General features: G+C 49.0%; 9 protein-coding genes across 9 annotated transcripts; 5 read left to right on the top strand and 4 right to left on the bottom strand.

Annotated features, from left to right (window-relative positions):
* Positions 1-1,376: 1,376 nt before the first annotated feature.
* Positions 1,377-3,264, top strand: BO85DRAFT_486204 (putative C6 transcription factor RosA-like; the record flags this gene model as incomplete). Its single annotated transcript, XM_025663373.1, has 4 exons — positions 1,377-1,486; positions 1,554-1,856; positions 1,911-2,175; positions 2,224-3,264. 4 exons carry the CDS (start codon positions 1,377-1,379, stop codon positions 3,262-3,264), a joined length of 1,719 nt encoding a protein of 572 aa, XP_025517664.1.
* A 2,330-nt stretch (positions 3,265-5,594) lies between these two features.
* On the bottom strand, positions 5,595-8,572 carry BO85DRAFT_457826 (Aldo/keto reductase; the record flags this gene model as incomplete). Its single annotated transcript, XM_025661545.1, has 14 exons — positions 5,595-5,767; positions 5,842-5,960; positions 6,016-6,103; positions 6,152-6,242; positions 6,304-6,345; positions 6,398-6,429; positions 6,491-6,531; positions 6,738-6,807; positions 7,260-7,330; positions 7,382-7,438; positions 7,489-7,615; positions 7,668-8,238; positions 8,315-8,430; positions 8,491-8,572. 14 exons carry the CDS (start codon positions 8,570-8,572, stop codon positions 5,595-5,597), a joined length of 1,680 nt encoding a protein of 559 aa, XP_025517663.1.
* Positions 8,573-9,376: 804 nt separating this feature from the next.
* Positions 9,377-14,298, top strand: BO85DRAFT_436685 (WD40 repeat domain-containing protein; the record flags this gene model as incomplete). Its single annotated transcript, XM_025658582.1, has 5 exons — positions 9,377-9,385; positions 9,438-9,875; positions 9,925-9,949; positions 9,996-10,472; positions 10,529-14,298. 5 exons carry the CDS (start codon positions 9,377-9,379, stop codon positions 14,296-14,298), a joined length of 4,719 nt encoding a protein of 1,572 aa, XP_025517662.1.
* Positions 14,299-14,654: 356 nt separating this feature from the next.
* On the top strand, positions 14,655-16,922 carry BO85DRAFT_467435 (uncharacterized protein; the record flags this gene model as incomplete). The annotated part of the gene is made up of 6 exons (XM_025662188.1): positions 14,655-14,707; positions 15,140-15,158; positions 15,212-15,858; positions 15,923-16,197; positions 16,249-16,702; positions 16,832-16,922. 6 exons carry the CDS (start codon positions 14,655-14,657, stop codon positions 16,920-16,922), a joined length of 1,539 nt encoding a protein of 512 aa, XP_025517661.1.
* A 311-nt stretch (positions 16,923-17,233) lies between these two features.
* On the top strand, positions 17,234-18,268 carry BO85DRAFT_510716 (mitochondrial 54S ribosomal protein mL38). The gene is made up of 2 exons (XM_025664564.1): positions 17,234-17,723; positions 17,778-18,268. The coding sequence occupies exons 1-2, from the start codon at positions 17,579-17,581 to the stop codon at positions 18,221-18,223; spliced, it is 591 nt and encodes a 196-aa protein (XP_025517660.1). The 5' UTR covers positions 17,234-17,578; the 3' UTR covers positions 18,224-18,268.
* Positions 18,269-18,976: 708 nt separating this feature from the next.
* On the top strand, positions 18,977-20,463 carry BO85DRAFT_417147 (alpha/beta fold hydrolase). The gene is made up of 4 exons (XM_025657763.1): positions 18,977-19,522; positions 19,585-19,691; positions 19,750-19,850; positions 19,909-20,463. Exons 1-4 carry the CDS (start codon positions 19,194-19,196, stop codon positions 20,362-20,364), a joined length of 993 nt encoding a protein of 330 aa, XP_025517659.1. The 5' UTR covers positions 18,977-19,193; the 3' UTR covers positions 20,365-20,463.
* Positions 20,422-22,145, bottom strand: BO85DRAFT_417144 (kinase-like protein; the record flags this gene model as incomplete). The annotated part of the gene is made up of 3 exons (XM_025657762.1): positions 20,422-21,191; positions 21,251-21,741; positions 21,958-22,145. 3 exons carry the CDS (start codon positions 22,143-22,145, stop codon positions 20,422-20,424), a joined length of 1,449 nt encoding a protein of 482 aa, XP_025517658.1.
* Positions 22,146-22,260: 115 nt separating this feature from the next.
* Positions 22,261-22,929, bottom strand: BO85DRAFT_248928 (EthD domain-containing protein). Its single transcript, XM_025654916.1, has one exon. It carries the CDS (start codon positions 22,851-22,853, stop codon positions 22,461-22,463), a length of 393 nt encoding a protein of 130 aa, XP_025517657.1. The 5' UTR covers positions 22,854-22,929; the 3' UTR covers positions 22,261-22,460.
* A 429-nt stretch (positions 22,930-23,358) lies between these two features.
* BO85DRAFT_367344 (uncharacterized protein) lies at positions 23,359-24,420 on the bottom strand (the record flags this gene model as incomplete). Its single annotated transcript, XM_025655813.1, has 1 exon — positions 23,359-24,420. A coding segment is annotated over one exon (1,062 nt), but the record flags the coding sequence as incomplete, so codon positions are not given.
* Positions 24,421-25,472: the final 1,052 nt, after the last annotated feature.

Genomic DNA, 25,472 nt, shown 5'->3' with positions numbered 1-25,472 from the left:
GGGGCTAGGCTCACTCGACGGATTTCATTACCCCCCCCACCACCATCATCATGCTTTTTTCTTTTCCCTGGCTTGCACAGTTTCTCTGAGCATCCAGATCGACCATCGTGGTGGCAGTATTTTCTTTTTCTCTCCTTTTCCGGCACTGCTCCATTCATGACTGGCTGTGAGGACTGTCTGGAGATCAGCATCTGACCGGTCGTACCGTGGCGCTCAACATCTTGGCTTTCGCTAACCCCAGAGATTCCACCCTGACTGATTGTCTGGGTTGTGTTTTAATGATTATGATTATTATTATTAGTATTATTATTATTATTACTCGAAATTATAGTAATAGTGGTTTTATTTTATTTTATTTTTTGATTATTATTCTTTTCTCGTTTGATGTCTAGGTTTCTTGGCTTTCTTCTCTTCCCCTAAGGTAAGTATTTTAGTATGATTTCCTCTTTTTGGCATTTTTATTATTTTCTTTTCTTCTCTCGTCCCCTGAAATGCAGACGATTTCGTTACTTATTCTAGTTACTTAAGTAGTATTTTCCTTTTTTTCTTTTTTTCTCTTTTCTCGTTCTCTTTTATAAATATAATTTATTTACACTTTCTTCCCTATAATTCCTTATTCTGGTTTCATTCTCTTTTAAAATTACCAAATCCACCATCGCGGTCCCTCGACCCGCAGCTGAAGGAGGGAAAATTGTGGCTGCAGCTTCCTCTCGTCCTTTACCGGCCGGTTGGTCCTGACCTGTTGATTGTTCCCCAATCCTCCGCCTTCATCTTATACTACTTAATACCTGCTAGTATTGCTGCTACTGCTGGTCTTTCCTCCCAGTCCCCGCCTGACGACCTTGCCTCTTTTTGTCTTTCTACTTTTTCTTCCTTCTCCTCTATACTCCTTTCGGCTTGACGCAGGGACATCAGAGAGAAAAGAAAAAAAGAAAAAGGAAAAGCAAAATAAAAAAGAATTTCTTTTACTTTACTCACTTGCCCTCCACCGTTTTCTCGTATTCCCCACGTGTGTATCTCTGCTGCTCTTCACTGGGGCTGCGGCTCGAGGTTATTTTTGGACGCCGCATTTACTGAGCCAACCGTGGGCTGTAATTTCTGGCCTCCGATCAGATTGGGTTTATCATCTTCTGCTCGTACTTCTTATAATATCCCGGCCTGGCCCATCTCCGCATCTGGTCTCTCCCCTCCCACCCCATCTTTCTTCCTGTCAACTGTCACTATTCCTATTACTGCTTCTCCTCCTTGCCTGAGACAGTCACTGTGCTCAAGCTTTGACTCTTTCGTGATTGTTTCATCGCTTCGTCTTTGACCCCACCGCAACTCTCTCTGTTCTCTCCCTCGATCCCACCGTTTCGTTAGCCTTCATCGTCGCCATGGCTGGTCCCGGTGGTGGCCCTCCTCGCAAGAGCCACACCAAGTCTCGCTTCGGCTGCAAGACATGCAAGCGGCGGCACATCCGCTGTGACGAAACTTTCCCACAATGGTATGTGTACTTGTTGTTTGCCTTCTGCAAACTGCAGCTGCGTGGAATCGCTGCTGACCATCACCAGCCGGAACTGCACCAAGCACAACTGTCGCTGCGACTACATGGATGTTGCCACGGTCCACGACGATGCATCCTCTATGCGCAACGTACCCGACCTGCTCATGTCCGCCGAAATCGAAATGGAGATCAAAAACTGGCAGTTCACCGGCGTGGCTCCGTTTGCTGAGCTGCTGCAGTTCCCGCGTACCTGCTGGACGAAGCTCTCGCTGACTGATCTGCGCCTGATTCATCACATTGTTGGTCTGTCTATTGATCTCCAGCGACGCGGTCTCGCTAGCTGCACCATCTGGGCGCAGAAGATGCCTACGTAAGTGCGGCCTGATGAGCAAATAGGGTGGCAGATTTACTGATGTTTGTATAGGTTTCTTGCTATTGCCATTTCTAACGACTTTGTCATGAGCGCCATCCTCACCATGTCCGCCTCCCACCTCGCCTGGATCACCCGCAACCAGGAGACGAAACAACTTGCCTACCACCACCGCGGTGTTGCTATCCAGGGCCTACATAATGCCCTGGGGGCGTTTTCGAAGGACAACTGCGATGCAATTCTGGCTGCCTCGATTATTTTGTCGTGGCATGCGTCGGAGTGGCAGAGCTGGGCGTCTTTGCAGCAGGGTCTTACGACGGTAAGCATCTTTATTTTGTACGCTGATGGCGAGACTGACCCGAAGCAGGTACTGGGTTCCATGCATCCGATGTGGAAGCAGGAGTCCGAGTTGGCTATGTTCTTGGAAAATCAGCGGTACCTGGGGTGCACCAACACTCCCGTCATGTCGGGCTACCAGTTCCAAGACGAAGATTTGGCCAGCCTCGACCAAACCGTCGTGGCACTCCAGGCCCTGCAGAAGCGGGTTGCACATAACTATGAGCACTACCGCCGCATCGGGGAACTCCTGGAGTTTGTACGACACTTCCAACGAGATCTCCTCTCTCAAACCCCCGAACAGGCCTTTGAGCGCATGCAGCCGCTACGGAGGTGGCTGTTCTGGCTTCCGCCTGCTATGCTGCGACCTGAAGATGCCGACATCGGGTCGCTAGCCATTTTGGCCCAGTTCTTCGGTGTTGGAGTGGTCCTCGACAGCCTCTTTCCTGACTTGGGTGGTGCCTACCTGGGCCCGCTCTCCATCAGTCCGATCGAAGAAATCTACCGCATGGTAGTTGCTCGAAGCACGGCCGATCCTTTCCACCCTGACGCACACCTCGCATTATCTGCCATGGACCTTCCTCGTCATATCGTCGCCCAGTACAAAAGCCGGCTTCAGTGGTCTCCGCGCACCTCCCTTGACCACTACTCTCCTGCACCTCCCAGTCCGTATCACAGCCTTCACGATTACCGCCTCGCTTCATCCTCTCCGTCTTCCGCCTCCGCCACGTACGCCCCTTACACCCCGCCTCTGCAGTCCCCTCCCGAAGTGACCATCGCCAGCCCCCCGTTTGACGTCAGCGGAGCCTATGTGACGGCACCGGCGTCGCAGGCCTTGTATCCGAGCTCCCCACGGCTGCTCTCGGACCCTCGTGACGATCTCTCGGATTACAGCCACGCGGGATCTCTGCAGCACTCCCCTGCGTTTCCGCCCCCATATCTTGGCGACGTGGTGTGCGGGGGACTGCCACGGGTGAACAATGGCGGGCTGGGGCTAAACATGCAGCTGTACGAAGAAACTCCGGTGATGGTTGGGGGGTACAACACAGCACCCGAGAGGGGATGGCACTAGGAGAACCTTGGAGTGATTTCAATTCTTTTCCTATGTTTTAATTTTATCATCATTAGCTATGGAGCGGATACGGAAAACGGCATAAAGCGGGATCAGATGAATTGGGATAGGACCGCCAGGGTGTTTTGGTTTGGATTTTCTTTTTTCTTTTGTCTTGGATTTTTACTTGGGATGGGCGAAATAGAGGGATGGGATTGGAAACTGAAGCTGCCTGCTTGGCTGGCTGGTTGGTTGCTTATTTTCGTACGCTAGCGATATGAGTGATTATTTTGATCTGCATGCATGCATGACTGACTGAACTGTTTGGTTGGTTGATTTTGATTTGATACTTGTTTCTCATGATACGCTGAAGTGCGTGGGATGATGTTCCTAATGTGATTGTGACGAATAACCGATAAGGTATATACCCAAACTAATGATGAACTACTCTCGAGATCGACTCGACTCTGCAATGCCAAGAAAAAAACATAATAATAGTTGTAGATGAAACAACGACAGTTTCACCACTTATCTAAGCGACAGATCGTATGCATGATCACCGTGCCCGATGTCCTAGTGAGTATTCAAGTATCTTTCTAATCAAAGTAACATCCCACCCATATGTTACTAAGGTACTCCCTGTTTCATCCCACCGATCATACTTACCAGCTGAACTAACCCTTATATAGGCTAGTGAATAGTCCCTCCAATTAATATACAAGGATTATAATCTCACCCTGTAGATAGTACTAGTAGTTCACTCCGTAATGATGAAGAAAGATTTTGTCGAGGACCGGAGTGAGTGAGGTGAGTGATCTACACGGCCCCCATGCAACACGTGTTTCTGGTGCTTTTCTAGCGCTGGGACTAAGCATGGGGGGTTTCTGACCCTCCCCCTCCCATTGCTAGTATTTTACTTAACCTGACTACTCTAGATTAGGAAGGTACTAATGATTGTTTTAGATCTGGTTGGGATGAGTAGGATGAGGATGAGGATGTGTGTGTGTGTGCATGACCAGGATGGATGGATGTCTGTGCAAGATTTACTTGGCGAAAAGTCATCTTAGTAGTGACTACTAACTACTAGATACTACTAACTAACTTATTATGGCTGTGGTGGTGGTGGTGGTGTGATATGACTACTAGTATGTAGTAGGATTGAAATCCAACAGGGTTTGAGCTGAAACCAACAGTTACTATTTATTTATTTATTTATTAATCTATATTGTGGTGGTGGTGGTGGTGGTGGTGATTTACCCCCCTCCCACGTTTTCTTCTTCTCCGTCTTCCGTCTTCCGTTCTTTTTTGTTAGTCGGGTTAGGCTAGGCTGTCAGCAGCTATGTAGTTAGTTAGTTCGGTAATTATTAGGTGGTTATTTATTTGGCCACGTGTGTCTTAGTCTGGTCGAATCCCGTAATCTAGTCTAGTTCTAGTCGACTAACGTGTATCTCGGCTAGTTAGTTAGTTGATGAGGTGCTGCTCGCTTATGACGTCGTCGATGTTTGGTTCTCTTAGTCAGTCAATCTTTGGGTGATTTGCTTATCTGCTTGGCGGGTTTGTCTCTTGTCTTAGAAGTAATCTGCTATTACTGAGTGGAGCTGAGTAGTATCTGGTAGTGTCTGAAATGGGGTACTACTATTACTAGTGCTATGGCTGTGGCCTCGGGGTATTTCCGGATCGTAGGCGGGTTAACTAACTAGTCAGTTAGTTACTGAGTAAGTCGTTGCTAGGGATTTTCCGTGCCAGTGGGTGTTGCTGATTCAGGTGTTGTATGTGTGGTCTGTGTGTAAATGAGTCATCGCTGAATTACTTGCCATGTTTAGATCAGGTAGGATGTTTGGTTGGGAGTGGACTAATGTCTGAATGGATGGTGATATTAGGCCTACACTGCAAGGCTGTGGATGTCGTATGTCGTGATCAGTCATGTAGGTGAGGCTTTGCTGTCGCGCTTTGATGCGCGGCTTGTTCTGCTTAGCTAGTGATCAAGACTTGTTGGTTCCCGGTCCTGTTCCTAAGTCATGACAGCGGAAGATGTAGGCTGTGCTGTGCTGTGCTGTGTTGGACATCTGAAACGACGTCAAAGCTTTAGATGAGGGGTACTGCGGGATTATCTATCCTTCTGCTATGGCAATCTGATATCATATTGGGTGATGGAATCCTTCCGTAGCTAGTCAAAAGTGACACACACTAGTGTAGACAATCCCTAGCAATGTTGGAAATCCATTCAGATATCTGCAAATACAACACTGGTGCCTGGTCGATCATTCCTGCACTGGCTGATCGTGTTGCTCGTCGAAAATGTCGAAGCCAATTTGGTATTTTAGATCGAGGTAGCGGACTTCTCCTTTCCTTTATGATATCTGGGATATTGCTGTCATGTCTTCTTTTGTTCGCTGTTTCAGGTCAAGGTTCTCTACCATTCTGCTCTCCTGGACGGTCTTGTGTAGTGCTGAAATGTTTTGTTGGACAATCCAGGATAATATGGTTTGGGCTGGCGAACGGTTTTGCTTTTCCGCTATGTCGGCTACCTTGTAGCCATTAGTCTCCGTCATTGTCACAGGCAGTTCGGGGGACCTACTTCTGGATCGCTCAACGGACCTGGTCGGTCTGCGTTCGGATTGACTGCGGCTACTGGCTTGCCGCCGAGTGGCTGGTGAGCCACTACGTGAATGCCTTTAGTTTTGCAGAAGTCCACAAGCTCAACTTGGGGTAAATACCTAGCGGGCCTTAAGTCAAACTAAAAGCACACAGTAGGACAGCTCGAGTACGTACGGGTGAAGTTCGATCTGGTTGACTGCAGGAGGAATTCTAGATGATTCGACAAGTCTCTTCAGCTTTAGGATATTGATGTTGGAGACCCCTAATTAACATGAGTGTCTGCATGCCATGTCAGGAGGTGCAGGCCTACCAATTATTCTTGCTTTCCCCTTATCGACCAGTATCTCCATGGCTGTCCAGGTCGATGGATAGTCTCTCGACATTTCATAGTCAATGATGGGCTATCATGAGAGAACATTAGTGCACAGTAGTAGGATAAGGGGGTGATTAAAGGGTATCTACCTTTCCAGGAGGATGACGGATTATGTTGTATCCAGTCAAGAACTGTATGCATGGGGAACTAGAAATCGGTCAGTGGTTATCGTGTGGAAGCGACCTCTGGCGTATAATGCATCAGGTAAGAATCGACTATCCATCAAGAAATCAGCCACATGCCCTGATGTACTGTGCAGCTGCTGCGAAGACAAACCATAGTCCAATTTCAGCCTCTCTAAGCTGAGGTCGAGGGCTCTCGACGTCGGAAACACGGTGCCATGTCTGAGCTCTGAACAGAGAGTCAGTTCTCGGTTGTAGCCACAAGCGGAGGTGCTTACAGCTTTGTGGTGACAATAACTCTTCTAGAGATATCCCCGTCTCCTTAATGACTTCATGACTTCACCGACCTCATCTCATTCCTTTAAGCAGTAGCGGTGTTTATGTGTCTGTAGCCGAAGCACAGGGCTTGTAGAACAGCCCCCTTGACGTTTCCGTTGCCATCATCACTCTTGAAGGTGCCGAAGCCGACAGCTGGGAATGCAAATGTCAGAGATGAAAAAGGATGCAGGTGGCATGATCTTCGGATATGCTGGGAGGGAAGGAGAATGACAAAGAAACAAAACCAGAGATGGAAGAAGTACCCCGCCCAAGTACCCCATCCACCAACAGGGGTGCTGCTAATCTCCACTCGGTGGGCGCTTATCATCTTTTCGACTTACCTGTCTTCTTATCTGTAGTATATACTAATCAGATGCATGCCATAACTACTGTGTAGATATATGCGTCGAGCATATCTCTTCTAATGAAAAAGCAAAGTTCCGCGCATTGTTCCGATACTTACAAGAAGTCCAGGGAAATAAAGAACAAACGTCATGATAAGACTGAGCTATTGCAGACAGAAAGATATATATGCCTTGATGGAAGGTGCAGATGTTCGCAACCAAACTATGATAACTTGCCTAAGATACCTTAGATGCTGTCACAGAGCATCCTGGCATACTCCTCGTAGCCTCCCGGGTACTTCGCAACCATTTGTCTCATTTCTTCAATTACCCTGATAAATGATTAGCAACCTAGGGACCAGTTAAGGTTGAACTCGACTTACGAGTTTCGAAAGCTAGTATCCTCGGGGAAGAGGGCCGCGGCTTGTAGATTAAAGCGCCTGTTCCGAATAAGAACTCCTTCATAAAAATGAGCTGGAATGTTTCTTACATTGAATACAGTGCAATCCGGTCATCGTAGTCTTCTGCTGGGGCAGTCTTTGGAATAATTGAATGATAGGCATCAAAGAAGCTTCTGTCAAATCCATTTCGCTCAGGACGCCAATTGCCCAGTTCGTCTGCAGGAACACGTTAGTGAAACTCAAGGCTAGACTTACGAATAGCACATACACTCATTGTGCGCATAAAAGCTCGCAGGATCATATATCAGCGGCCGCCCTGTGGCTGAATCGACTGCGACATTTCCGCACCACAGGTCTCCATGGACAAGGGATGGCTTGATGGACCGTCCTCCTGTTTCCATTGGCCTTAACAAGCGGGGGATCACTTTGTCAATCATAGCAGTGTCTAGGTCTTCCAGCTCAGGCCACGGCCCACCACGTTCTATGTTCATATTTACCATGTGCCTAAATCCGATCGTGAAGAATTCCTCCCACGTGTCAGTGTAGCCATTCTCCTGAGGCAGGTCGCCGTTGTATGTCACAAGGTGAAACCCGAATTTGCTGGTTGGCGAATTGCTCCTCGAATGGAGAAAGGCGACCTTCTGGCAAAACTCTGCTGGTTTAGGAGCATGTTCCGCAAAGTCGTAGAAACGACAGAGATAATAATGTGTACCTGAAAGAGCTTTGAAGGATCCCCATTCGATTGGCTTGGGTGTGAAGCTTCCGACGATGCTGTGAATTGCCAAAGTAGCCTCGAATTCTCCCTTGAGGGCTTCCCTGCCATGATCCCCAAATGATATCTGTCAAGAGACTGTTTAGTAAAGCATAAGTTGCAGGATGTTTTCCAAAGTGTGTAAGCCTCGTAGGAAGAGTTACCTTCATGAAATAGCTCTCTGCCTGTTCCTGGGCCTCGACATCAATCCGATATCTTTGAGCCCAGGCCGAAGAACCAAGGCTAACGACTTTCAACGGTCCACGGAACAATGCAAGTTCTGTTATTTCTTCTTGTTAGTCAATCCTAGTATGCAGATACGTAGCCAATATCTCCATACCCGATAAAACAACATGGTCAATGGCCATTTCCGTCGGAATGCCGTCCTCCACATTAATTGGTTGACAATCTGACTGCGACATGATGGGGCTACAAATTTGATAATGAGCCTGTATAATGCCGATGCAATCGACGCGCAATGTCAATGGATTGGGGCTGGCATAACTATTGGAGGCAAAGGGATGAAGTACCCCGCCGTGGTTGCCGTGTTCAACGAGCAGGGGTGTGATGGTGCTAATCCCCACCGGGGAGCCACTTAGCCCCTACACAGTCTCCAAAGGATTTCATTTCAATACACCCATGACTGGGATTTAAATAAAGGTAACGCGGTGACAAAGAATTACCTAATAAAGAATCACACTGATATCACTGCAATATCATAACGTTGGATCGCCCCCTTCAGGGAGAAAAAAGTATGGATATCTGCAGACCAACATAATGACAGCTGATTGTGTCGACGGTACTCAATATGTCTGCGGAATACTTCTCCACGGCCTCCCTCCTTACTACTTGGTTGAGATAAAGCAACTACACTAGCTTGACAGAAATCAATAACACTTGAGCCTGGCCAAGAGTTGATCAACGAATCATACACTGCGCAGTGTGTCGCGCTGCATGCTATAGCCGCTCAGCCTGCATGAGTGCAATAGCATGGCGGGCAGCGCCTAACCGAGACTTACGACTGGCTCGCGCAACACGGGTATCCATTCGCTGCGCAGAATCTCGAAATAGCCCAATGCAGGGAGTCGTAAGCGAGCAGCTCCCAGTGAGGGGCACTGGTGGTGGAACAGTTGGAGTTTTCATCACCTACCAGCTCCTGGTACCCCTGTTGTTTAAATGATTTAGACGTCGAGAAAGTATTCCGACGATATTGGCATGCTTTTGTAATGGATAAGGTTGGTCTTGCAACTCTAGGAAAACTAGAAAGCAGACGCTGAAACTAAATAGTCCGGAGGGCATGACGCTACGGCAGAGAGTTATGGCTGGTTCAGGAGGTCGTTCGGCAGGCTCCGTATAGATCGAAGAGCCAATGTTGCTCAAAGGCATACTGCTCTTAATGACAAGCCCTTACTTGAGAGTGAAGGCTTCAAAGGACCTCTAGGTCTTCAACTGCTTCGTACCGTTTCAGAACCGCTCGTCGATTTTATCTTCATCCACGGCCTTGGAGGGGGGTCTAGAAAAACATGGTCCAAGTCACCAGACCCCTACCATTATTGGCCCAAAGAATGGTTATCTCAGGACCCCGAGTTTGACAGAGTGCGTATATACAGCTTTGGATATAAAGCTGATTGGGCCGAAAAAACAGCCAGTATTCTGAACATCCATGACTTTGCGCTGTCCTTGTTAGGAGAAATCAAATGCAATCCAGACATTCGTCGAAGCAATGTGAGTCATGTTCCTATCTCTAAACTTACTCTCAACTGACGAATTGAAGACAAAATTGGTACTTGTTGCACATAGTATGGGCGGGCTGGTTGCGAAAAAGGTAGACCATTCCATGTCTAGTTTCGTCCACTTCTGGGCTCACCATCCCACATGCATATATTCTCGCTCGGGAAGACCCTACTCTGAAGGAGATTGGAGCGCGAATCCATACATTATACTTTCTCGCCACGCCTCACCGGGGCTCAGATCTTGCAACGACTCTCGCAAATGTCCTTAGGGTGTCCTTTGGGCCCAAGCCGTTCGTTCTAGAGCTAGAACGAAATTCCGACTCAATCCAGTCCATAAATGACAGTTTCCGACATGTTGCGGATTACTTGCACATATGGTCCTTCTACGAAACTCTTCCGTGCAGTTTTAAGTTGACAAGCGCTATTATTGTTGACAAAACCTCAGCCACTCTAGGCTACTCAAAGGAGCGATGCTCACTTCTGAATGCAGACCATAGGGGCGTGTGCAAATTTGACAGTCCTGCAGATCCGAATTATAAGACAGTTCGGAATGCTTTTGTCACTACCATCGATTCCATTGTTTCTCAGGGTCAGTGGCTTCCGCCGTCATACATGCTGAGGTTATCCTTACCGTTACTATCATAGATTTCGAGAATGCGAAGGCGGCCTTGGAGAAGCTGTCCAATCTGACCGGCATCAGTGGTGCTCCAAATAATGACCGTTTGGCGCTGGACGAGCTGCGGACTACCGGAACCTGTGAATGGCTGACAATGAGGAAGCAATATGCTTCGTGGAAATTAGGAGACTCCGATCGGGCCATCTTCTGGCTCACGGGTAATGCTGGCTCTGGGAAATCAGTCATTTCGAGCTCTATAATCGACGACTGTGTTCAAAGCAATTTCCCATGCAGTTATTTCTTCTTTAAGCATGGCGATCGAGATAACTCTACAATCACCAAATGTCTCTTATCACTTGCCTTTCAAATGTGTCGAATGGATAAGAAGATACTTGGACAACTTACCAAGGTCTCATCCGATTCTAGGACGTGGGAGAATTTGGACGAGCGAACATTGTGGCGTGAGATCTTCCTAGAGTTTATCTTCAAAAAGGTGAAGCCTACTTCATGCTACTGGGTCATTGATGCTCTCGACGAGTGTCTAAAATCCTGTCTCCTTGTTTCTTTACTTACAGAATGTCCTCCGTGGTTGCGAATATTTGTTACGAGTCGCAACGGGCTGAAAATGTCTCGATGCCATCCATCTCATTATCACGCCATTGGGGAATACACTTTACAGCCCCAGGATACGATAGATGATTTGAGGAAATTTGTCAATTCGAGGTTTCAGCACCTACCCATGGCAGCTGATGACGATCAGGGAAGATTCCAAGCCAAAATCCTGGATATGGCTAATGGATCCTTTTTATGGTTATCCCTCGTAATTCGGGAGCTCGAGACCACATTCTCCGCAGAAAGCGCAGAAAAGGTTATCAGTGAAACGCCTAGAGAGATGCACAATGTCTACAAGCGAATCTTACAAAACATACCGGCCCAGAGCCATGATTTGGTTCGGTCCATCCTTACCTGGACGTCGCTGGCATTGAGGCCGCTTTCCGTAGAAGAGTTGAAGCATGCCATTAAGATCGACACCGGTGAAACAGTTCACAGATTGGAAGATGCTATCAACACCAATTGTGGACAACTCATTAAAGTTGGCCGAGGAAATGAAGTTCAATGTGTTCACCAAACTGCTCGAGCATTCTTGTTGGAGCAGGAAGAAATTTCAGCCTTTGTCATACACAGGCCTACAAGCCAATTGCGGATCGCAGAGCTCTGCCTAAAGGCATTAAGCAACTTCATCGACAATGCGCCCGGCACACGAGGATCAGACGCACGTTCTCTGCCTATCACTGCAGAGAGCAACATTGCTGACTATGCCGCAATTTATTTTTCTGACCATCTGAATGATTGCGCTAGAGGAGACCCCAACATATGGGGTTCACTCCTGAAGTTTATGGAGTGTACTGCATTACCCTGGATTCAGTATCTCGCTGAGACAAGGAGACTACAGTATGTCACGCACACCGCAAGGAACATGGCCTCATATTTGGCATGCAACAGTGAAAAGATGCCTATACTAAACGAAAAAAAGAAGCAGCTACGGAAGTGGATACACGACTTGCTAAGAGTGAATGCCAGATTCCGGGTAGCCTTGGACACTTGCCCTTCAGCAATTCATACAGTCATTCCATCACTCTGCCCCTCGGAGTCAATGATATCAAGACAATACACCTTGCGTCCTCGTGGCATCATACTCAAAAGCCTTGAAGTTGATGGCTGGAGTGAATGCATTTCTCGAATTGATTATGGTACCTCACGGACGACTGCAATCGCCCATGGGAAATTCCACTTTGCTGTTTCATTGTCCGATGGAAGTATCACTCTTTATCTTTGGGAATCACTGGAAAAGAAGGCCATTTTCACCCACGAAGAGCGAGTGGCAATACTCAAATTTAGTGATGATGACCAGTACTTGGCCTCCAGTGGCCGGCGCAACATCAAAGTCTGGGATCTGCAGACATTAAGACAAGTGCGAACTTATGATGTCCCGCACCAACCTCTTACCGTCACATTTCATGAAAATAGCAGTGTTTTACTGGCCGCTACTCGAGGAAATTACACAACTACTTGGAATCTTGAAGACGAACAAAGCTCGGGAGACACTCTTCCATGGACCCAGCGTTTTCAAGAAGTGACAGGACAGACCAAACCAACTCAACCCCCAGCAATGGCTCTCTTGGCAAATGACAGCTCTTATCTTGCAGTCAGTTACAAAGGCCGACCGGTATATGTGTTTGAGATGACGGCATCGTCTCTTGTTCAAGCCTGTTACAGAAACAGTAGTATGGCCATAGAATACACTGTTGATGGCATGGTATTCAACCGAAACCGCAATGTCCTGGTGGTCTCATATGGCGATGGAGAGCTTGTTGTCTATGACCTATATTCTGCTGCGTTATGCTACCGCAGGCAGGATGTCTATGCTCATACTCTCGCCTGTTCCCCAGATGGTCGCATTCTTCTCACTGCCAGCTCTCGTGGCATTTTGAATGTCTTTGAGTTTACCGGGGCTCAAGGGACAAGCCTAGCACTCACACATAGAATCGATTCGTCCGAAGACGGTATCCGCGGGGTTTCATTCAGTGCCGACAGCCTGCGGTTCGCTGATATCCGTGGTTCTCAGTGCCAAGTATGGGGACCGGAAGTTTTGATTGGGGGAGAGTGCGAAGATGATAGTGAAAGCGACTTCAGTCAAGCAAGGACCCTTGAGACTACTTCAAATCATATGGAACGAGCCGCGGACGTTCCAATAACAGCAATCTGCCCGCACCCGGATGGAAGGTACCTCTTCTGTGGAAAGGAAGATGGATCCGTCATGTGCTTCGACGGACAAACCATGCGACAGAAAGAAGTGTGTCGGCACGCTCTGGGTACTATGATAACCTGCGTGGGATACTGCAGAAGAGGCGGGCTCCTTGTCACAGCAGACGAGTCCAGTCGCATCCTTGTGTCCAAAATAGAGCCCAACGCGGATGGAGATGAGCTGATTACTACTGTGAACGAAATACGATCCGGGGAGCCTGTACTGGATCTGCTGTTCAACACGAGCGGCACAAAGGTCCTGATTGAGGGAAGACACTGGGTCAAGGTGTGGACGTTGTCTGGAGACCAGGTTGACTTACGTCTCTGTCTAGATGACTTTAGCCATGACCACGAAATTCTTCAGCACCCTCAGCGTCCAGACTCTTTCTTGGTTATAGGTGCCGGTCAAGCCTATGTGTACATGTGGGACCGTCCTGAAGAGACGACGGGTGAAAAGTGTCTGAAGGAAAAGCCACCCAATGATGATAGAAAAGATGAAATAGCTTCACGGCTTGGCATCTTGAATATAACTGGAAGACCAATGAGTGCTGGGAAATTCGTTGCTACGATTGGCGAAAAACATGCACATAAGAAGGCTCCACATTCCAAGTTGAGAGTTTGGAAAGCAACTGAACTCCACCCGGACAACAAATGGCCCAATGAATATCCTCTTCCAGACTTCGAGAATATATCCAGCAGAATACATCAGATTATCGGCGTCTGTGGGGGCCTATTTCTGTTTGTGGATAGCGACTTCTGGGTTTGTACTGTTGATCTGGCTCAATGGAATACCAACAGGCAGGGCGCATGGCGGCATTTCTTACTTTTATCAGAGTGGAGAGGAAGCAACGCAAACTTTCTTATTGAGTACCTACCCGCCACCCGCGACTTTATGGTCGTACAGAGGCATAATGTGCTTGTTATCAAGCGCGGGCTCAATGTTGCGGTGCCGTTGGAATGGCCTGCAGCACTTGGTAGCGTTACCTCGGAATAAAATAGACAAGCCAGAACTCGCGATAAAAGCTTGAAATGCAGTATCCTGCTACCCTGTAATTGACGATACGGAATTATGTCCACGAACACTGTGAGACTACGTGGCTTTCATCTGTTTTCCAGCTGTCGGCTAGTCATCCGTCCTTCACACACCATAGGTCTGGAAGGAAGAACGCATTTCTTGGCTCATTAGCCTGCATGCCTTCGCTTGTAGTCTAGAGATAACAAAAATAAGGCAGACATAGATTTACGGATGATTATTGGCCATACCTCCCTGTCAGGGCACAGGGCTGATATGCCGGCTCCGATTTCGATTCCGTTTCCGGCCATGAGTCCGACCCGGTCCCTCCGACAGCAATGCTGATTGGCCCGGTCGAGGTCAGTTCTATCTTTATTGCCATCTGTTGTTGGTACTTTCTCTGGATCCTTGTCCTGCTACTCTTCAAGGACCTAGCACTGACAATCTTACAATCTGTCTGTTTTCTTTACAGATGAATCATCTCAGATTCTTTTGTCATTTCCTTCCATGGTGGTCTGACGCGGTATTACAAGGTCTTTTGCTGAAGTGAGATGCACCGACAACATCGGAGGCGACATGCCTGCGCCAGGTGCATTCAACTCAAGGTTAAATGTGTTCCGACCCGAAATTCGGTCCTAGGTACATCGAGTTGCGAACGTTGTATGCGGCTCTCCCAGCCTTGTATCGCCCCACAGACTCACGGGACTGGCAATCGCAGGTCAGTCTCATCACATTTTCAGGACACTATTTGTGAAGGCTGACTTCTCGTTTAAAAGTAGGAATAGCCGCATTGACGCCCTGCAGGAGCAAGTAGACAGTTTAGTCAGGTGGCATTAATGAAGGTACTTGCTCCAATCCTCGGTAGTGGACCAACCTATTGAATCATCCTTACCAGAGAAGTAGTCATGACAACCTACCTTTGCGAACACCGAAACATCAATTTCACCTCAGCGAAGACGATTCAGGCTATAGCAATCATCATGAGTTACCTGCTGGAAACTCACCATCAGGGATGGATGCAGAAATGGATTTTGTCTCTCGTGGGCTTTTCACTCTCCTAGAATGTGAAGAGCTTTTGGCAAATTTTCGCTTGCATAAAATGCCCCTGTTTCCCTTCGTCATAATTCCCACTCAGCTGGGTGTTCCGACACTTCGGCAGCAATTTCCCTTTCTCCTGCTGTGCATCGTGACCGCCTGCCTGGAGCACAAACCACTGTCACAACTAAAGACGGAACAAGAAGTCAGGAGGTCCATCGCCACTCGCTTGGTAGCCAACTTGGAGAGGAGCTTGGATCTGCTCTTAGGACTTTTGGTCCACGTTGCCTGGAGTTATTATCACTGGCCTATCTATGATTCCCAGTGTTTCATGTTTCTGCAAATGGCGGTCATGATTGTTGGGGATCTAGGTCTGGACAAAGGAGACTCAAAGATGCAGGCTACTCCGTTTAACAGCCAGGTTGCTAACCAGATGGAGATTGATAGCGATTGCTGGACCTCGGCGGCACAGCGGGCTCTTCTCGGATGTTATTATCTCTGTTCGAGGTGAGTTGATAGGACCCACCTTGTTTCGGGAATTAGAAACTTACATTTATGATATCCATAACAGGTCACTGTTCTTTCGAGGACAGCTAGCCATGAAGTATACTGAACGGATCAAACGGTGCGCTGAGATGCTTGCACTAAAGGCAGAATACCCTACCGATGTAGTGCTCGGAGTATATACAAAGGAGTATACACGCTTCAGGACTGATTCGTCACCTGTTAGGAAGCATTTCTCGGGAGCAGATGAGAGCATGGCCTGGCAGAAGCTATCTGACTCCCTCGCACTGCAACAAAAGCATACAGAGAAACTTCTCCGTAACCAAAATCTCTGGGACAACTGTGAGTCATCCCCTAAAATATACTGCTGTGTCAGGCACTAACATCTACCAGGGGCTGTGCGCCTAGAGCTTAGTGCAACATCATTACTAGTTCTTGGACGGCACCACTGCACTCCCTACTGTGGTCTACAGCAGCTTCAAGCATTATCCTCGTCAGCATACAATACTATCAACGTGTTTCTTGCAATACCACTACCAGCGCTCGTTCACCTGCCTGCTTCATCATACAATATACTTTGGTACAGCCTCCTGCTTCTCTCAAAGCTCCACTTGTTATTTCATGCGCGTTTCGATATCCCTGGGATCAAAAGACACGACATTTACACCCTCGGACTTGCTCTGATGAAGAAAATGGAAGGTAGTTTGGGAGATACACCTTTGATAGACTGCAAAAAGGTGTCGAGAAGCATGTCGGTTTGGCTGGAGAATACCACGTGTGAGCAGCAGCAAGGGCAGATTGACCTCTCAACACAGGGATCAGGATATGAGCACGAATGTCTTAGGTTGTATCATCTTGGCCCCAATGCTTTGCGGAGACACGCATACGAAGTGACTGGTAGCCAGAGTGCTATCCGTAGATGCCGTTCTCCGCCCGCCTCGCACGAAACTCCTTCGGTGTATCCAGGAGGTGAAAGTGAAAGGAAAGATCGAGAGACGACTTTGTGGGAGAACATGTTGGATGAATTCGACTGGCACGAGGAGCCTTCGGGCTTCGTTTGTAAATGACAACATGGTGGCCGGTTCAGAATTGATGTAACTATGTAAGTAGAGAGAACTACAAGTTGACACTATTTTCGATTGATAAGATACGGATCGAGAGCTCCACAGCTACTCATTGGTTCAGGAGCGGCACAAACCGGCAGTCCCCTGCACATAGCGGCAGTGGGACATGTTGCCACTGCTCGAGCCAAACAAGCTCTTTGAGGATGATCCGCTTCTATTATGAGAGTATAATGGATATCCAGTATCTAATATATACGATGAACCGAGCGATTCGGTGGTTGATTCCGTCAGATGCACTCAAATGTTTGTGCCTAGGTGCATACTGACTGTTGAACATTATTCCCTTTTTTCCAGAACCAGATGTTCAGCAACAGTTTCACGTGAAGCACTCAAAGGAGATGGTTTCCGTAACGGCCACATGATATCCGACGTTTCACGGATTTAACCCTAAAATGGAAGCGGAACGACGGGAATTCTGCACAAGCCGGGCCCGCTGCCGATCCACTCGCCAACCCGATCCAGCATCATCCGCCGATGTATGACGAAGCCTTCGGCGGACGGAGCTGATTTTAACCTCCGTTCCTGAACGTTATATAGACATGGGACGATCCATTGGAACTGTATTCCTGGCCAGACCTCTTACGCTTTAACCATCCAGCATGCGTTATCTCTCCCTTCTATCCGCCCTCGCCGCCACCGCGCTGGCCCAGACGCCCCCGGGCAGCTCCCCATCCACCAACAAGAACTTTGGTGTCGCCTTTCCCAATGCCACCGTGACCCCTGGTACCTGGATGAGCCCGGATGGTACATACTCCGCCCCGTATACGGTGTAAACTCAAAACTAACTCCAAACAAAAGACATCACCAGCCAGCCGGCCATCTATGTCACCGAGAACCTGAACAAGGATGCCACCTACATGGTTGTGATGCTCGACCTCAACATCCCTGATTCGGATGTCACCACCGCCGCCTACTACGACACTCTCATCCCCGGTCTGGCTGTCAACACCACCACCCGCCTGCACTGGTGGGGTGGCAACTACACTATCCAGAACGGACGCTTCGTTAACTCCAGCGATGCTATCTCCGAATATACGGCTCCTCGTCCCCGAGACAGCACAAACCACACCTACACGCTGTATCTGTTTGATCAGCCCGAGGGATATGTGCCTTTCGAGGAGGCAGCGAACGGGACTTATTACTCGCAGACTGCTTTTGCGCGGTTCAACTTCACTCTGGAGCCGATCTTGAAGGCGGTTGGGGGGCCGGTTGCGGCGAATTATTTTTTGAGTGATGAGATCTAGACTGTCACACAGCCTGGACTGGTCATATCTATGCTTCTCGGTCAGCTCTTTGTGTACTAGTGTACCATACTCGTGATTGAATCTTTACTATGCAGAAATGTATAAAGCTCAGTAACAGCCAAAAGACACTAAGATAGGTGCAAAGTAACCATTATCTGACCAGCTAAGCATAGAGGAGGCCTTGTATTGTTGATTAATGAGTTGAGATGAGCTTGAATCATCTCGATCAATATATAGGGAATTTTCATGTACTTGCGACACGCTTGAAAATGGATCAACGGCGACGTGAGAATTGCGTCCAACATTACCTATGTAGTGGATCTATCAAAGCTTAAGATTGATGCGCAATCTTGGCTCCAAGACTCAGATCTCTTGTCTTCAATCATATGGTCGAGCGGTTAGCTCCAATGCACTACTGGCAAATTTACGCCGAAAGTGCACTAAAAAGCGGGTTCCGACAGACGTCAACACAGGGTTGAACGACTAGCTCAGACATGGAGCTATACTTGAATTGAAAAACCAAAGCTATTATATTCTCTACTGGAGAGGACCATGAATATTTCATATTTAAGAGGTAAATAAATCACCAAAAATGTAATGATATGTCAAGTTCACTAATCGGAAATACAGACCCTCAATTATGTGCCTCGGCAGAGTGGAGGCCACTAATTAACTAGCCTTGGCAGTTAAATAAATGCCCCTCCATGAACCACCAACCCATAATCATTTAGTTTAAACTCTACTTCTTTGATCATAAGGTGTCCCCAACTATCCCCATCTCACTAACCACTAACAAAGCCAAGGTCCACTGTGATAGGGTAGTTCGTCAATCCCACTGCTTACGCTGACTCTCGCAAGCATCCAACAAGGCTGAAAGCTACCCCTCCAAACCCATCATATATCTCCCCCAGTCTCACCCTACTTCCCCTTTGAAGTGCAACCGTCAAACACCTTCTTCCTCAAAACAAAAATGGCATCCACCGTCTACCCCAACCTAGCCAAAAAGGCCACACTCTCCGACGGCACCACCTACGGCTACGTCCACGTCCCCGCCACGGATGGAAAACCCACCTTCCTCTTCCTCCACGGCTACCCCTCTACCAGCTACGACTGGCGTCATCAGATCGCATTCCTGCAGAAGGGCGGATACGGTGTAATTGCGCCTGATTTGTTGGGCTATGGCGATACCGACAAGCCGACGGACCTCAAGGCGTATCGTTTGAAGGTCATGAGCCAGCATGTGATTGAGATTCTGGATCGCGAGGATGTCTCTCGGGCGGTGTTGGTCGCGCATGATTGGTATGATGCCCGTCCTTTAATATACATGTCAATTGCATGAATGAACACTAACAGGGCTTAAGGGGCGTCGGTCTCGCCTCCCGCGTGGCATATTACTATCCCCAGCGGTTCTACGGGTTCGTCAGCATTGCCGTGGCGTATAATGCCCCTGGACCGAAGTTCGACCTTGGTATGAATCCTATCTATTACCCATATGACTATCGAGGATAGAATTCTGATAGCGATAGACGGTCTCCTCAAACACACCGAATCCCTCTTCGGATACCCCGTCTTCGGGTACTGGCTGTGGCATAACACCGATGAAGCAGCTGATGAGATGGCAGCTCATGTACGTCCGCCCCTATATCCTCCTTCTGAAGTTTGAACGTATACTGATAAATCTGCAGCCCCAATCCGCTTTCAACCTCATCTACCCGCAAGACCCTGCGATGTGGAAAACCGATCTCGCTCCCATCGGCAAAGCAGCCGAATGGGTCCGCTCGGGCAAAACCACCCCTCTCCCGTCCTGGCTCACTCAGGAAGACTACGATATCCATCATCGTGTCTTCTCGGAGGGAGGATACGCCGGTCCGCTGTCGTGGTATAAGGCTGCGATTCGCGGCATCAATACCGAAGATGAAGCGGACATTGAGGGTGGAGTGGGGAAATGCACTGTGAAGAATCTGTATATTGCTGCGAAGCAGGACTATGTTTGTCGGATGGAGGTGGGGTCGCATATGACGACTACGAATGTGGTGGATTCGAGGATCGAGGTGGTGGATGCGGGGCATTGGGTGCAGTTGGAGAAGCCGGATGTTGTGAATGAGTTGTTGGTTGGGTTTGCGGAGGAGGTTACGAAGTAATTTTTACTTCTATTCGGAGGGGAGGAGTCTTGGTGTATGTATCTATCTATGGATAAATTATGTAAATGCTTGCAAACCACGTTCATAATCAGGCATCACCCACTTAGATACCCATTCCGACTGCAGCACCTCCTCAATGGTCAGTCTCTCTTCCGGTTTAAATCTCAACATCCCCCGCATCAGCTCCAAAATAGCAGCCGTCTCATCATCACCAAAATCCCCTACTCCACCCTGCCGTCGATACTCCCTCACTCCCTGCTCAAATGCGAGGTCCAAAGTAGGCCATACCTCGCGGCCTTCCACTGGACGCCCATCTTCTTCAAAGAAATAGCTCCGTTCCTGCCATGCACTATACCACGCCTGCGGCATAGGCCCAAGTACATCAATCTGCTGACACGTCACTTCATCCTCTGGCGCCTCGGTGCTGAAAATAGCCTTCATGCCCAGAATCTCCCACACAGCAGTAGCTAAGCTCCAAACGTCCGCAGGGTACGAAAGAGGCGCCTGGGGCTCAAACAGAGCCTCGGGTGGGCAGTAAGGCACAGGGGTGTGGCAATACTCCCCAGAGCGAGGGGATGAGACTGGGGAAAACGCCTCTCCGAAATCGCTCAAAAGAACCTGGGCGTCTTGCAATGTGAATTCCTCGGCTTTTTTTCCGAGGTAAAGAGGTAGCACTGCCTTCGGTGGAACATGGGGTGGAAGTGAGCCTCCGTCACGCTGTGTGATTGGCACCGTCTCAGGGTTCCCATATTGCTCGTAGAATTCCTCAGTAGAGAGACTGTCGAAGCTTGCTGGTAGCTTTACTAAGATGTTGCGAAGATGGATATCTTGTTTTTATCAGCATCGACTTGAAGAACTGGATCAAAGCGATAAACTCTGAGCTTACCTCCGTGAACATAGCCTTGCGAGTGCATATAAGCGACAGCTAGTATAAGGCCCCCTGATACCGCACGCGCAACGTCAAGGGGGAACAGACGGCTGAAAGAGACGTCTCTGAGGTTGCATCGTGCGGGTGTCATTGTATAGCATGGATGCGTCCCGTTGGGACCAGTCACCTCGAATTCATCTAATGGTACTGGGATGGAGTCGAGGCCTGCGCGAACAGACGATGGCACTGAAGCGGGCGCCGAAAGAGCCCGCAAAATCTTAGTTTCATGCGGAAGGGAATTTGCTATGCCTACTTTTACGGCGACGTAGCGCTCCAAGTGGGTGTCGCGCGCGAGCCAAACGGTCGAGTATCCCCCGTACCCGAGCTTGTCGACGATGCGATATCGGTCATGTAGTAGATCCCCTATCATGACGGGATGGTAGCCTCCGGATCTATATTTCTCGAGAGACTCGGGCCCGTCAATCCAATTGTACTTGGGATATGGCTCGCTTGATGAGTTGTCACTGCTTGATGTTGTCATACTTGAATAGTGGGAGTGGAATTTCGAGTTATATTGAAGCCGTTGATAAAGCATGAGAAGTGGGTGACACCGTGAGCTTAGGGGCTGAAGCGCTCTATATGGTGAGAGAAAGGCGTGACAGACCGACTTAATCCGCCGGGAGTTTGAGCTAGTCACTGTGGAGAGATCTTTGTCTGGTTCTGACTGGTTCAAGTTATATTGAGAGAGCTGGTATTGGGGTTTGGGGTTTGTTGCGTAGGATGCGGTGTGACGCGTGAAGTGAATGGGTGTAGGGCGTTTGACGCGATGGATGGGGAGTTGGTGACGTAGTAGAGGCCATTTTGGGGGATTTGGTATTACTCGAGAGATGCGTAGCATTGAATAACGCGTCATGATGGATGGTGAGGGGTGGTGTTGAAGTGGTTGTCGGTTGTTGTTATGTATGGAGCCGTGATGCGGCAGATCTACAAGGGGTCGTCGATCCCTGTGTCACCTGTCACTCCGTGGACATAGAATGGTCATTTAGTAGGTAATAGTAGATGTGATAGGCAATAAAACTTCTACTACAATATGCAAAGTCTCACACATACTCAATAACGTCCAATTGATCTGCCTCGATTCTCAAACGTGCAAAACCAACCCCACATCATCCCCATCTCTGTAAGAGTTGATCATCATGAACATCAACCAAAAAAATCAACATTGAAATCACCTCTTCGTCTCCCTCACCTCCCCCAACACCACAATCCCCAACTTCCCCCGATCCGACCATCCATGCTCATCCTCCTGAATTGCTCTCGCAATCTCCGGCTCTCCCACTTTCGCCTGAAACCGCTCGAATGCAGCCTTGTCCTCGAATGTCAATTCCGCTATCACGTCGAATGAGAAATCACTCTGTTGTCCGAGTAGTACGGTGGTAGGATATGTTCCCTCTGAAGACGGAGCAGTAGGACGATCAATATAGATTCGTCGATGGGAGAGGGGAAAATCAGGACCCGTAAGACACTTGACTAGTTCGATGTGCGCTTCTAGACGGGATTTGAATGTGGAGGGGGAGGTTTCTGGAAGGCGAGTTGCCTTGAGGAGGATCTTGAATGGCATTTTGATTTTCTTGCCGTGTTTCTTGGCTTTATTGTTTGAACTGGTTCGGATTCTTGGTTTGGGGTGTGGAACTGGGTTGGTGACGGGGGGATTGATGGGTTGATGGGTCGGTGGGTGGGGATTTCCCCTTCTCCATGTAAGGGGCATGGACAATACGTAGTCTGTTGCTTGGCGGGTTTGTTACATTTTACGCTGGCTATATAGCAGGATAATAATATATATACAAGTATGAAATTCCTGTCTCAAGGTACTGCAGTTAATGCACATAAAGAAAGTTTTCAAAGTATAGGTCACAGGTGGACAATAAGATAAGCAAGTGAGGGTAAGAAAGCATAAGCAAGGTTTGTGAATGAATGTAAGAAGGTAACATAGCAAGAGAGTGTGTGAAGCATCGTACAGAAACAAGAGAGTGTGTGGAAGCATCGTACAGAAAAGGGAGGGTGTGTCAAAGATTGGCAGCAAGGCTCAGCTCATGCTCGAGTTCAATGAATTAGTAGCAGCCCCGCTAATAAGCAGGAGTCGCTTTGGGCATGACCATCATGGTGGACGGGGTATAGGCAGGAACTCCTGGTGTGCGAGAAGGCGTCGCCGCACTAGAGGCGCAGGAGCTAGACGTCTGGCTGGATGACCACAGGGCATTATCTGCCATACCGCCATACCAAATTTGCCACACAGGCTTGTTGCAGGCGTTCTCATTGTACTGGAATAGCCAGTTGTTTTCACCATCCATGCTGGTGGGCGTGTAGTAGTACTCAGCCGGCTCAGAAGACAGCCCAAGAATTTGGTTGACTGTTGTTGCGATGCGCGAGATTTGAGACACGTACTTTGCGCCTTGTCCAGTAGCGGCTACAGGCGTGCCAATGTAGATCTGAGTGCCAGGGTCGGGGTACGCAGCGGAGCCAGTGAGCTGTGGCAGCTTGAGGTTCACGTCGTTCGTCAGGTAGCTGATAATGTTGGTCTGGAATGATTGCTCGTTGAAGGCGACAGTGCCGTTCTGGCTCGACACAAATCCCGGGGATTCCCACAGGTGCGCCTCATACACAGCGTACTTGGAGACAACGTAGAGAACAGTGCATCCGCGAACATTAGCCTGGGAAAGGCTGCTTGTACCGCTGCCAAAAACGACGGATGTAGATGTAGTTACGCCGCTAGTGCTCTTGACAAGGGGCTGTGCGGTCTGCATCTGGGTGGACATCCAGGCGAGAAAGCTGGAGGCCCTTTGAGCGAGCCCTCTGCTGAATAGACCGGACCGTCTGAATGACGTGCCTGAGGTATCGGTTGTGTCAGTTGACAGGCATTCAGTGCATTGGGGGCTGCACAGTTCCGAGACAGCTGCGCTTGAGCTGGCAGCTGGAGACGCGGAGGATGAAGTGGCAGGCGAGGTAGTGGTAGCTGAGCCATCATCAGAGTCACCAGAATCATCTCCGGTATCTTCGCCGGAATCTTCACCGGAATTGTCACCAGAATCGTCGCCAGTGTCATCTCCAGAGTCATCACCAGTGTCATCTCCAGAGTCATCACCAGTGTCATCTCCAGTGTCATCTCCAGAGTCATCACCAGTGTCATCTCCAGTGTCATCGCCAGTGTCATCGCCAGTGTCATCGCCAGTGTCATCGCCAGTGTCATCGCCAGTATCATCTCCGGTGTCATCGCCGGTGTCATCACCAGTATCATCACCAGTATCATCGCCAGTATCATCCCCAGAGTCATCGCCCGACTCGTCTCCAGTGTCTTCGCCAGAATCGTCGCCGGTGTCATCACCGGTATCATCCCCAGAGTCATCGCCAGACTCATCACCAGTGTCATCTCCAGTATCATCTCCAGTGTCATCGCCAGTATCGTCGCCGGTGTCGTCGCCGGTGTCATCACCGGTATCATCCCCAGAGTCATCGCCCGACTCGTCACCAGTATCATCACCAGTATCCTCTCCGTCATCGCCAGTGTCATCACCAGAATCGTCGCCGGTATCTTCCCCAGAGTCATCGCCAGTTTCCTCTCCATCATCCCCATCATCACCCGAGCCATCATCAGTCGGCTGGGCAGCTTCAGAGCTAACCGGGGTAGCACTTGTGGAAGTTGCAACGCCCGAAGAAATGATTGGCTTAGATGATGACACAGTATGAGATGAAGTCTCAACGGCACTGCTACTGGTTATGTGCGCAGATCCCGAGGTTATGGTGTGGGATGCAGTGTGGGACGCAGAGTGTGACGCAGAGTGCGACGCAGAGTGCGATGTAGAGTGAGATTCAGGAGTGGAGGTCGGGTGCTCAGACCCTGTGCTTGTATGGTGGTGTGCAGCGCTGGAGGACAATTGATGAGATTCAGTGCTCGTCGTATGCGTGTGGCTGCCGCTAGCAGACGACCCTGGGCTCGTGGTATGACTGTGAGTAGACGTGCCTGCAGCAGACCCCTCCGAGACTGTCCATGTTGATGTCCCTGGGGTTGGGGTTTGCACAAACTGGCCTCCCGATGCAGAGGTCTCATGAGCCGCACTACTCGAGGTGCTGTGGCCCTCGGGTGTCTTGGTGCTCGTAGTGTGAGTAGGTGTGGCCTTAGTCGACGTTGAGGTACTGTGGCTCTCGGGTGTCTTAGTGCTGGTCGTATGCGTAGGAGTGGCCT

This window comes from Aspergillus piperis (genome assembly GCF_003184755.1).
Source record: "Aspergillus piperis CBS 112811 unplaced genomic scaffold BO85scaffold_5, whole genome shotgun sequence".
NCBI classification, from domain to species: Eukaryota; Fungi; Ascomycota; class Eurotiomycetes; order Eurotiales; family Aspergillaceae; genus Aspergillus; species Aspergillus piperis.
This window is presented reverse-complemented; position numbering and strand designations above follow the sequence as displayed.

What these genes read in the sequence shown, in the direction of transcription:
- BO85DRAFT_417147 (XM_025657763.1), top strand. Translation starts at nt 19,194, where the DNA reads ATGGCATCCACCGTCTACCCCAACCTAGCCAAAAAGGCCACACTCTCC. An exon ending in TGGACCGAAGTTCGACCTTG is followed by an intron (nt 19,692 to 19,749) that starts GTATGAATCCTA and finishes TGATAGCGATAG; the next exon opens with ACGGTCTCCTCAAACACACC. An exon ending in CTGATGAGATGGCAGCTCAT is followed by an intron (nt 19,851 to 19,908) that starts GTACGTCCGCCC and finishes ATAAATCTGCAG; the next exon opens with CCCCAATCCGCTTTCAACCT.
- BO85DRAFT_248928 (XM_025654916.1), bottom strand. Translation starts at nt 22,853, where the DNA reads ATGCCATTCAAGATCCTCCTCAAGGCAACTCGCCTTCCAGAAACCTCC.
- BO85DRAFT_510716 (XM_025664564.1), top strand. Translation starts at nt 17,579, where the DNA reads ATGCGTTATCTCTCCCTTCTATCCGCCCTCGCCGCCACCGCGCTGGCC. An exon ending in TACCTGGATGAGCCCGGATG is followed by an intron (nt 17,724 to 17,777) that starts GTACATACTCCG and finishes TCCAAACAAAAG; the next exon opens with ACATCACCAGCCAGCCGGCC.